The sequence below is a fragment of the Typopeltis vanoorti genome, chromosome 14 (genome assembly GCF_054136105.1).
Source record: "Typopeltis vanoorti isolate ZY-2024b chromosome 14, IOZ_Tvanoo_1.0, whole genome shotgun sequence".
In the NCBI taxonomy this organism is placed as follows: Eukaryota; Metazoa; Arthropoda; class Arachnida; order Uropygi; family Thelyphonidae; genus Typopeltis; species Typopeltis vanoorti.
Genome location: NC_143562.1, coordinates 70,921,950 through 70,934,964, shown reverse-complemented (window position 1 = coordinate 70,934,964; position 13,015 = coordinate 70,921,950). Strand labels below are relative to the sequence as shown.

The window sequence follows — 13,015 nt, the reverse complement described above, 5'->3', positions numbered from 1 at the left end:
TTAACCTTAGCAAACTGCATACAGTGAAGTACTACAATACTTGTGTAGTCTTGATTAGAAATAAGTGACGGGAAACAGTTGAAGTATTTTCTCGTTATTAGTGTAATTAGCAAACAATTCTCACAGATTTTAAAATTCTCTCTTATTATAAAAAATATCCTCGACTGATACATATCGACTGAATTTTATTAAAAAAATAAGTCACTTTTCAAGATCATTAATTCGGTGCGTTATTATAAGAAACAAATGGATCAGAAGTGTGAATGGTAAGTAGATATTTCCAGTCATTTTGGGGATGTAATATTTACAATTTTTAAAAACTATTTCTGGCTCAAAAACAACGCGATTTCCTATTCAGTGAGGTGTGGATATTATCCATAGGAAATATTTTCTTTCTGGTTCATTTTTCAGTTAAAAATGAGAAAATATCGTTAATTACATTTTTAGATACACTTGTTAATAAGCTATGAAGAAAAAAACCTTGCTCTGGAAATTTATGAAATTAACTTCTTTGTTATTTATGAAAAATGTTTCTATGAACATGATGATATTCTGCTGTGGTTTTGTATGAGAAATGAGAAGAGTTGTATTATTCGTTTGTACATTATAATTACTTAAGAGAAGGTCATTACTGTACATCTTAAGACATATTCAGAACAAATGACATCATTCTGTTTTGGGAATAGTTATATTTGCAGTGAACTTGACAACAAAGATGTAACTGCAGAATGTTCTCAGATTTACTTATCAATTATATTTGTGAAGTAGGACTGAGTAGCAATAGTATTTGCATCTATATCGCGATTCTGTGAAGAAAGAAAAATCTAAGTAGGAGAACTTTCTGTACGCCTTTTGAAATTCGACTAGTTCCCGAGTTACTTGATCTCTCTGCACCAAGTAGGATTCTTCTGCTACTAATACCATAAATAAAATAATTGACTTTAAGCCTTCCACTGTTTCAGACAACAATGCACAGTGTTAGGATCGTGCGCTTCTGTTGTGTCTAGATTATTAATTAGTGATATGTGATTTTACTTTAAGCCTTTTTTGTTGAATATTTAAGAAATCTTCTACAGGATCTTACTCTTATCTACCTGCTTAATGATGGATGATCTTCCTAGCGTGGTTCTTGTTGAACTACAATATGAGATAAGTCCTGAGTACTTAGGTTATAATCATACGCTGTCCATAGATTAATACGAGACACCTTCAATTGCTCAACTCAACCACTGTTAACCTCATAGCATTTCAGCAGCAGTAAGAAGTATAAAAAGGCAGACTTGCATAAGCACTTCTAAAGCAGTTTATTTTATATTCTTTAGCTGCTCTGCAAATTATTAATAGAAATTAATTTGAACTGAAATATACATAATAATAACTAATGTGTCCCCTAACTAAACACCCTTCAGAATAAGAGAATGTTAAAATATTGCCATTAATCCATCAGATGCCAGTAACTGGAAGCATCAATTTATATCATGCCATACTTTTTTAGATCTTTCAGTGTTCTTTATCTTGAATGTGTATTCCAAAATATATTCTTACATAAAGGACAAAAAAAAATAAACAGGTTTTACAGTTGTTCACATTCTACTACCAATAATGTAGAAATCTCAGTGTGAATGAAATAAAATTTTCATATATTTTGAAATATTTATTACAAATCTCAATATATTTGGCCTCATTTCTGATATTCATTAGAGTGAATTTCAAAACTTGTATTTGTTAAATTTTAAATACACAAAAGATTTGTTTTCAATAATATAACAATAACAGTAACTATATCTTCAATTTCTTAACTTTGTAATAAAAGTTAAACTAATGCAAATATGAGTAACAAGAAGTTTTATTTGTAACCAATGCATTTTCTATTATTTGAAGGTTGAACGTTGTGTGTATACTAAACTATTTAATGACGTAAGTAAATTTCTTTTTTTATTTTTTAATATTTCTATACATTCATTTGTCATTAAATCTGAAAAAATAAATGAACTGGGATCATGATTTTATTTGATTTTATTTCTTAAATCAAAAGTTATTTTCAGATGCATGGAATTGTGTTTGCTGTTTTCAATCTTCTGTATCCAGTACAAAGAAATCCAAGCATATTCTATTTTAGAGATATTTATTGATTTATTTATATTATTATATTTTTTTGCAAATTAAATACTGCAGTGTTATTTTATTTAAGTATTATTGCAAGATTGTATAACTGAAGCCTGTATATATTCAATGTATATAAGCCTGAATAAATTTAAATTTATGATTACAACCGTAATGCAGAAATGAACTTTCTTATCTCTTTCAAAGATTTACGATTAAGCTCTACTAGGTAAAAATAAACAAAAAAAGGAATAAAATAAAAGAGTAATTCAAAACACACTAAATGAAGTTTACTTTGAACAATTAGAATAATTTTAAAGGCAAAACATAATATTAGTTACTTATTTACTAGTAGAGGCTTTCCTTATATCCATTTTCTTAGTAAGCTCCTTAAAATTGGGTGTGTAATTAGTCAAAGCAGTTCTTACAAGCTCGTTCAAATCTTCATCTTTTAAAACAGATCTATATTTAGATTTAATATATTCTAACTAACGTGTTGTGGCGGACATGCATAGCTTCTGCATCCCCACCTTCCCATCCAGCCATGCGCACACTCACTCCAGTACCATCACAACGGTCAAAGGTTACGGCTCTCTAAGTCTTACCGGAATTATTTTGATGAGTTTTCTAAATAATGCCTGATGCTCTTCTCCAACTGTTGAGTATACGAGTATAATAATTTAGCAATACTTGGATCTTTGAGTGTGATGATTGGAAAGATTATTTCCCGAAATACGAGTATATCCCATATATCAGTGTAACCCCTTATACTTTTGACATTCTACATTGTGGACGCTTTCTGGAAAAGACTCATCTATTTCAGTACAGCAGTGTATCATTCCATACCGCAGATAATATTAATAAAGAAAGACAGCATGAAACGTTATTCTGGGAAAATATGGAAGATGGAAAAGGAGAAGAGATATTTTTACTGCAAAGAAATTCCAATTGGATTGATTCTTAAATAAAGAAAAAAATATTTTGCCGTCCTATAAGATTTTAAAATATCTGAATAAATTGCAGAGGGCTTCTCAGATTTTGAAATATATAATGAAGACATTTTTAAGAGTCACCTTCTTCTTCTTTGAGTGCCATCTCCTATCGGAGGTCGACGACCACCTTGGCAAATTTTGAGAGATTCTCAGCTATTCTGAGCAGTCTCTCAGAGTTCATACCAGTCCACTGTCTGATATCTGACAGCCAAGAATTTCATCGTCTTCCTTGTCCTCTTCTTCCATTTATCTTCCCTTTTATAATCAATTGAAGTATCTTATATTTTTCATTACGAAGTAGGTGACCAAGATATGCAGTTTTCCTTCTTTTTATGGTATATAAAAGTTCACGTGATTTCCCCATTTGTTTCAGTACTTCCTGATTGGACGTTTTTGCTGTCATGGAATATTTAACATTCGTCTGTATAACCGCATCTCAAAGGCTTCAAGTCTTTTTATTGATGTTGTCTTCAAGGTCCAAGTTTCTGCACCGTACAGCAGTACAGCCCATACATAGCATTTAACCATGCGTACTCTAAGCTCTAAGTTTAAACTGCGGTTACACAGTGTTGATTTCATCAAGAGAAAATTTTTTCTTGCCATTTCAACTCTAACTTTTATTTCCATTTCTGGATTACAATCTTCATTTAACCAGCATCCGAGATATTTAAACTTTGTCACTCTTTCTATTTGTTTCCTATTTAAAGAAAGTGCTAAATTAAGAATTGGTTTCTTACTTGTGACTATGAATTTAGTTTTGGTGATATTTATTTTTAATCCCATTTTTTCACTCTCTGCATTTATTCGCTCCAAACGATTTTGAAGATCCTGAATATTGTCAGCCAGAAGAGCTGTATCATCGGCATATCGGATGTTACTGATGATTTCACCATTTACACTAATCCCTTCCTTTCTTCCTTCCAAGACTTTTTGAAATATGACTTCTGAGTAGATGTTAAAAAGAAGAGGTGACAGCACACATCCTTGCCTTACTCCTCGTTTGATGGTAATGGAGTCTGTAATAATGTCATCAACTTGAACAGATGCCTTTTGGTTCAAATATAAGTTTTCAATGATCGTGATGTCCTTACCATCTAATCCAATTCTTTTTAATAGTACAATCATTTTAACATGTTGGATTTTGTCAAATGCTTTCTCGAAGTCGATGAAGCAAATAAATATTACCTTGTTTTGGTCAATACATTTTTGAAATAAGATCTGAGAACAGAAAAGGGCCTCTCTTGTTCCCAAGCCGTTTCTAAAGCCGAATTGGGTATCACTGATGGTGTCTTCACATTTTCTGTATATTCTTTTTTGAATTATTTTCAGAAACATTTTGAGAACGTGACTCATTAGGCTGATCATTCTATAGTCATTACAAGTTTTCGCATTTACTTTTTTAGGTAGCATGATGAAGGTCAAATGTAACCAGTCTTGAGGGATTATGCCTGTATCGTAGATCTTATTAAATAGCTTTACTAATATGTTAATGTTGTCACCTTCTAATAACTTTACTATTTCTGCCGGTATTCTATCTGGTCCTAGGGCTTTACCATTTTTAGCTGAGTTCAATGCACATTCTACCTTTGATTTTAAAATGCATGGACGTTCCATATGTTCATAAGCATTTTCTGGGTTCTGTCTGTCATCAGTAAAGAGTTCTTCTATATATTTCCCGTTCTTGTATTTTGTCATCCTTTTTGGATATAATTTCTCCCTTTTTTGTTTCGAAGAATACAGAATTGTTTTTTCTTATATATACCTGAGGTCTCTTTCATCTTTTTGTGTATTTTAAAATTGCCATGTTTTTCCTGTAGAATTTCTATTTCTTTACATTTTTCATTCATCCAGATTTCTTTTGCTTTTTTGATCTTGTGTTTAATAATTTTCTGAACCTCTGTATATGTTGTTGGATTATGATTTTTATATGATCTGCGTTGATCCATGAGAGAAAGAATTTCATCAGTCATCCAATCTTTCTATTTTACTACTCTATTAGGACATAAGGTATTGGTACATTTCTCTATGAAGACAGATTTCAATTTGTCCCACGATTCATCAACGCTCATGATGTCATCATTCTTGATAAGTCTACATCTCTTGATTCAGATCTTGACTCAATTTGCTTCTTATCTCTGTGTTTTTTAATTTTCCCAAATCAAACCATTTTGTTGATGTTTCTTAAGCATAGCTTTCAGTCTAATTTGTAACTCTGCCACCAGTAAGTTATGATTAGAAGCAATATCTGCACTAGGATAGGTTTCTGTACTCTTTATAGAACTTTGAAATCGTTGATTAATTAGTAAGTAATCAATTTGGTTTCTGACTATATTCCCATTATTATCCTGTGGTGATCGCCAAGTATACAATCTTCGAGGTGGCAGCTTAAACCATGTGTTTGTGATTATTAGCTCCTCTTCCTGGCAGAATTGAAAAAGACAGTCACCTGTCTCATTTCTTGTGCCCAGTCCATGTTCGCCAACTACATCTCCACTTCTACCTTTCCCAACTTTAGCATTTAAATCACCCATGACTATGTTAATATCATGCTTTTTTGTATTTTTCATTAGTTCTTTTAATTGATCATAAAATTCTTCAATCTCTGTATCACTCTTGTCAGCAGTAGGGGCATAGACTTGTATAAGATTAACATCTAGTCGTTGTCCTTTCAGTTTTAATAACATCATCCTATCTGAGTAAGGGATGAAGCTCAACAGTGATTTATTGATCTCTTTGTTTATTATTATTCCAACTCCGTTTTGATGGTTGTTTTCACAACTTCCAGAGTGATACATTGTCATGTCATTGACTTGAGTTTTGCCTGATCCTGGCCAACTAACTTCACTCATTCCTAAAATTCCAATTTCAAGTATTTTATTTTCTCCATTTGTTTCATTTCCCCATTTGTTTCAGTACTTCCTGATTGGACGTTTTTGGTGTCCATGGGATTTTTAACATTCGTCTGTATAACCACATCTCAAAGGCTTCAAGTCTTTTTATTGATGTTGTCTTCAAGAGTCACCTTACTGAATCCATATGGCAGTTATACCGTCTGGAAATTTTCTGTTTTCTTTCATCGTTCGTAGCGTTCTTTTGCTTGCAACAAGGTACTTGGAGCCCTTCAAAAATCCTTCATCTCACCTGTATGACTGTGAAAATAATTTCATGAAAGGTTACGAAGTTATCACAAATTCTGTATTCTTTATATATATATATATATATACACACACAATCTGTGTGTGCGTATGTATTTGTAGCTAGAGCTCATTCAGGAAAATTATATGAGAAAGACTGTCCAACGGACGAGGTATATGGAATGAAAAAGGTGCGAGTTGCATGAATGAATTTGTAACTGAACCTTATATAGCTGATGACCAGCAACTTTCGATGCTGCTCCCTTGGACCTATAGAACGCCTTCAGAGAAAATATCTACAGAAAAGGCATAAACAGAACAAGGCCATCGTGGAAAAGCAAGTGATGGAGTCAGTGAAAAGGGGGTGGGAGTCAACTGTTAAGTCAAGAGGTCTCTTCCGGATACAACCAAGTTCTGAGAGAAGTTTTGGTTACAACACTCTGAATATTAAATCAATACTTTAAGATTAGATAGATTGGAGATTTACACTAAGATTTGAGTGGTGGAGAAATCCTGTGTTTCGGAAGTTGAAGAGACGACGGAAAATGATTACTAGTGATTATTAATCAGTAGTAAAAGATTAGTGATTACAAAGTAACTCATCATTTTCAAGGTAGAGTAAGAGCGGTTATAGGTATTTTTCTGTATCACTTTTGAGAGTCATCTACACCCGCTGGATAATTCTGTCTTCCATTTTAAAGACAGCCAAGATAAAACTTCCTGATCCGCTGTTGGAGACAACAGTAGGGTATGACAGCTTCTGAAGGTGATACAGATTAAGTGTTAGTTCTTGAGCGCAAATTCTTAATATTACTTCAGTAATACTTAAAAAAGTTGAAGGAAAAGATACCTGCTAAGTAGTCGACCTTATCCTTTGGAGATATGACCGTGGTTGTAACTAGAGAGAGACACACAGAGAGAAAAATAGCTTGAAAAATAGTCGAGCTGTTCTGTCTAACAGTCATTTTCAATGGACTAATTGATTATTTTCAATAGACCAGAATAAGCTTGTGCTGGTACTCGAATAGACTATAAGACAATTTGAACATAAAGAAAATTTACTCTATTTGGTCACAGAAATTCTGATGAGGATTTTGTTAAAAAGTGTGCAGTGAATTGATTGAAGTCTAGAAATATTTTATTTGTGACATTGAGCATGTTTGTGCTGTATTTTTACCTTAGGCCGCTTTGGCATTTTTTTTTTGAAAATCAAATGCTGGATAAATATACAAGATTGCAAGAATAACTTCAGTTATAAAGATTGCAGCTAGTTGCATTAGCTTGCCTTTGTTGTGTGCTTTCAGTAACAATCGGATTTTCATTCAATTCGTTGAAAAGATTTAGGCAATTTAAAATTCATGCTTATACTTTTTCTTTTACTTCAGAAGAGAGGAGTGGTCTAGTTTTTAATGCATAACTCAAAGTCTAGAAACGTTCAGTGATTAACGAGTAAAATCATGATGATGATGATGATGAATCTATTGCTATAGCAATCCATAAAGTCTTAGTCTTTTTGAAAAGCTGATCCCGAGAGAGAGAGAGAGAGAGAGAGAGAGAGAGAGAGAGGGTGAGAGTGAGACAAAGACAAAGAGAGAGAGAGAGAGAGACTTTCATTTGCATGATTGGCAAGAGATGACATAGTAAGGGTGATGCAAAATTTTCAATTGATAAAAAACATGAAATCACAGTTATAAATGAAAGTTATAAATGAAAATTGATCCAGATGTATCAATTCAAGATCCATCACGGGATTAATTCAACATCAGGTAACAGGTGATATACACTATCAACTACTGCTGTATGTTCTCCCAATGTCTGTTTAAGTTATCATTCAATTATCATATATATAACTACTATCTTCTATAGAAACAAGTAGGTTTAAATACAGTAGGTTTCAATTTCCTGTGTAGCTCAGTGGAAGTGGTGTTTGCAATCCACAGCTCTAAACCACCTGAAGAAAGAGCGTCGTGAGTTCGATTCTAGTTGCCGACTAGTGGAACATTTCTTTATCCCTATTTCGACCGGTTCTCGTGTTAGTCAATCTCTGGCAAGCTTGTTTTTCTTCCAAACTCGGGTTTTTTGTTCCGTAAACTCAAGAAAATCGACTATAGAACCTACAAACATTAAATTATTGTGCCAGGGTTAGAGTCCACGAGACACCCTCACTTGTTAACCGCCTCTTCATTGCATGCAACTTAAAATTAGTTGATCATATAGCCTTGGGCCAGCTACCTCTGAATGCCAACTCAGCCTCCAAAAGTGAATTAGAGCTAAAACGGCCTTTCCTACTACTTATAAGGGAATAAAAGTCGTTAGATGGTTTTGATTTTTTGATTTCGAATTCTAGCTGCAGTGAGTTTTTGTTCTTCTCTTTCAAATTACTATAAAAACTAAATTATTTAATTATATTCACTCTAGTCTATAATTATTAATATTGAGTTATTTAAGTTGAATATTTAATATTTAATTGTTTAAATGTAGTTTATTTAATTTTATGATTACTAGATAAGTGATCTATTATAGAACTGAAATTTCTTTTTTAAAATTTCAGTATAACCTACGGGATGAGACCCAACCAGATTTTGAGGTAAGTATTTCAGCAAGTTTTTAATTTAAATAAAATATCATGACAGATTCATGCCGTATGTGGGGGAGCATGCACCAGCAAACACTCATACTTCGACACACTGTAAAGCACATCGAATGGCATTGCTTTTATATTTCGATACTGAGTACTGAAAACATAGAACGCATCTCAGTGGTATATAATAATCATTGAAATTAATAACCCGCTCTTATAGATAAATTACATTTTTGTCCATTTAAATCCATTTAAACTCTGACTCACTCCCCATATATTTGGCTTCCACCCAAGAAATGTTTCTGCAACCCAGTGGTATATTCGCGCTGTGGATTATGTGAAGAATATGCCAAAATGATGCCTAATTATTTTATTTCAATTTTTTTGAAAAACATGCGTAGAACAAAGGACAATGCTACTTTGGCTATTTATTAATTTAATTAAACACAAGTTCTTTTCATGTATTTATTCCATTTTGGAGATGGGCACTAAAATAATGATTTACGACTAAGGTGCGCAATTTAAAGGTTTCATTATATAGGGTGCCATTACATTAGATAACAGTGAACTATTTTTGGTTATCTTAAAAATATGGACAAATATATATTTTCAAATTTTCCGATTAAACAAGAATGAGAACTTTTTATTGGTTAATTCGAATATAATTTTCTATCTGATTTTAATTGCTCTTTTATTTTAATTCTAATAATTAAATGATTAATAAAATAATAGAAAAATTATATTTTGCTTTAACAGCTGTGCATGCAAACGTTGCTTGATGAACACCCTGCGAAGAAGAGAGAAAACCATCAATAATGACTACAGGATTATCGTTTGAGTATTTGTATATGATATCAATGTATTATGACAGATGTAATCCTTAATATACATGCTATGCTATATGAAAATTTCCCTTATTCTATCGCATTAATTTCAGTGTTGCAGTTATAGAGTTTTACTTGCTTTTTATATTACATAGAAATACAGATTTTGGTTTTAAACTATTTTTAAAAGTGTTCATGTTTTATTTAGAGTAAATATCCATTCAAAGAATTGTCATCTACTCTATAGTTAAGGTGACGATACAAGATCCCAGGGAAGCATCGTATTCTTAATTAGCCGTTCATAAGTGATCAAATACAAGAGATCAAAGACGTCAAAAAAGGATTGTAGAACTCTATGTTGAAATAAATAGACATTACGAATTAAAAATTATACAAGTTTAACTACCACTCTCAGACCACACAGAAGAAGAAAGGGATACATTTTATGAAACAATACACCAACTAGTAAATGACAATGATACATCTTTACAATCTTGGTAGGATACGTCAATGGTCTATTGACAAATGTTTTATTATTCAATTGTTAGAATCCTGAAAATCCACTATGACAATGCCCTGAACTGTGATCCCCTAGTTTTATTTCAATTGTGCAAACACAGCCTGTTAGACTTCCACGTCACCAAAATTCATCCCTGTCTGATCTATAGCAAGAAGGAGCTGATATCAGCTCCTCTAACTTTCAGTAATAGCAAGCTATCCAAAGATGATCAGATTTCCCTTCTTCGACTGACATATCCCTCCAAATTTTCCTGACAGAAACACATCAACCAGATGCACATCTATCAGCAGTTGCAAAATATGGACTAGAACAGAGGAGTGAAAATTAGGAAACACTGATGGAAATTTCTGAAAGAAGAGATTTCTACACGTTTTCTTCAAAAAATACTATCTTTCTTTCTTCAAAAAACAAATAGTTCAATACTGGTAATGACTCAGATTGGTATGATCAAAAATTATTATCAGTAAAAGATAGAAACCGGTTATTGAATAAAAACTATCAAATAGTTTTTATTCAATAACCGGTTTCAACCTTTTTTGAGGTCTCCTCAGTGAGTACCTAGACCCTAAATACCAAGGTTTTAGTAATACAGAGCCTTATCAACTTTACCTTGGTATTTACAGTCTAGCTACTCACTGAGGAGACCTCAAAAAAGGTTGAAAACGGTCTGGGTAGTGAACTCACCTATAATTCATTGCAGTATACATCTTTTAGTGATATGTGCTTTACATTATGGGAAAATACTAAGAACAGTGATCAGCGCTTTATCCAACTTTACAATGAGTTGCTCTGGTGTTGTAACATCTTTAGACTTGAACTTTGTTTCAGGCGCAAACTTAATTGTTTGCATACTTGGGATTAGGAGTTAAAATAACCAAGTTTATAAGATAACTTGGTTATCCTAATATACAATATCCCCAAGTTAAAAAATTTATTATATATATATATATATATATATGTAATAAATTTTTTATTCTTATATTATATACATAATATAATAGATAACAATATAATAATATGGGGAAGAGCGTATTTGGAGTGCTCCGATAGCTGCGTTATTTTGTTTAACAAAATAGCAATATTAATTAAAAATTGTGTCAGAATTATATTGTATTGTGTTGTTAATTAGATGTAGGTTAGACGTTTTATTTTCAACATAGTTAAAATCATGGAAAAGCAGAGCATGAAAGGAAATTAGCAGGGCAAGCCAAAGATAATCCAAATCGTTCTTTCGATAATTTACAAGTAAAAGGAAGAATGTATATGGCAGAATGATATTAATGAAAGGCGTAGCAGGGAGGTAATCGAATCAGTTGAAATAGAAGAATTAGTAAGTGGACACTTTGCAAAGGTATGTTTCAGGAGGACATATATATATATATATATATATATATATATATATATATATATATATATATATATATATATATATATATATATATATATATATATATATATATATATATATATATATATATATATATATATAATCTATCGCCGACAGAAAGGAAAGCAATACACCAACTTCGTAACAACAATGACATTATTATCCTACCTGCTGATAAAGGGAATGCAACTGTAATCTTAGACAAAGCTGACTACCGTTGTAAGATGAACAACTTGTTAAGTTCTAATACGTATTCTATGCTAGAAAGTGATCCCACAAGAGAACTTCAAAACCGTACAAACAATCTTCTGAAATCAACTTCTGAACTTCCTAGACATACAAGACTATCTCTCCGCTCTCTCCATCCCCTCATTCCTCGGTTGTACGGCTTGCCTAAGATCCATAAGGTTGACACCCCTTTAAGACCTATTGTGGAAGGGATTGACTCACCTACATACAATCTGTCTAAATATCTTGCAGCTTCTTTAAAACATTTAGTTGGCAATTCTTCTTCCTTCATCAAAAACTCTGAAGATTTCATCTCAAAAATAAAAAATTTGAATCTTTTAGACTCGGACAGAATGGTGAGTTTTGACATCGTATCTTTGTTTACGAATGTTCCTACAGATGAAGTTCTGAGTCTTCTTAAGGACAAGGTTTCTAAAAAAGTGTTCGCTCTTCTAACTCACTGCATCAATTCCGGCTATTTCTGCTACGAAGAGAAAATATACAAACAAACTAGCGGTTTAGCTATGGGCAGCCCTCTATCTCCAGTCTTAGCTAATTTTTTTCTAGAAGATTTTGAAGAGAAAGCTATTTCCTCAGCTACTTTGAAACCTAAACTGTGGTTACGTTACATCGATGACGTCTTCCTTATTTGGGGACATAGTTTAGAGGAACTGCAAAACTTCCTAAACCATTTAAATAACCAACATCAAAACATTAAATTCACATCTGAACTAGAGGTTAACGGCGTTCTCCCCTTCTTGGATCTAAAGATCAGTAGATTTCCTGACTGTCTTAAATTTTCAATTTTTCGAAAAACCACCCACACTGATAGATATTTACATGGTTCTTCTCATCACTTCCCACCTCAGAAACTGGGCATCATCTCCACCCTCGCCCATCGAGCAAGATGTCTCATTTCCACAGAAGAAGACCTTCAAACAGAGCTTAACTTCCTGAAAAACACCTTCTTAAATAATGGATATTCGTCTCGTAACATCACTAAACGCTTGAGACCACGCCAACATCCTCGACAAGAAGATGACTCCAACCCAATCACTCATATACAGTTGCCTTTTATCAGCACTCTTACCCCAAAACTAGCTAAGATTCTGAAAAAATTCAACATAAAGACCGACTATACTACGCTGCCAAAACTTCGTTCTTTTCTGAGTCGACCAAAACCAAAACACAACCATCTGCATTTTCCTGGTGTTTATAAAGTTTTGTGCAACTGTGGTCGACCTTA

The 13,015-nt window shown here is 32.7% G+C and overlaps 1 protein-coding gene across 1 annotated transcript in view; it reads left to right on the top strand.

The window, feature by feature from the left end:
* Positions 1–9,816, top strand: part of LOC150099606 (uncharacterized) — a 34,743-nt gene extending 24,927 nt beyond the window's left edge. Inside the window, exons 4-6 of the mRNA XM_090404205.1 lie at positions 1,882–1,917; positions 8,781–8,816; positions 9,567–9,816. Coding sequence (XP_090260331.1) covers positions 1,882–1,917; positions 8,781–8,816; positions 9,567–9,626 — 132 coding nt within the window. The 3' untranslated portion in view covers positions 9,627–9,816. The remainder of the gene's footprint in view (positions 1–1,881; positions 1,918–8,780; positions 8,817–9,566) is intronic.
* Positions 9,817–13,015: the final 3,199 nt, after the last annotated feature.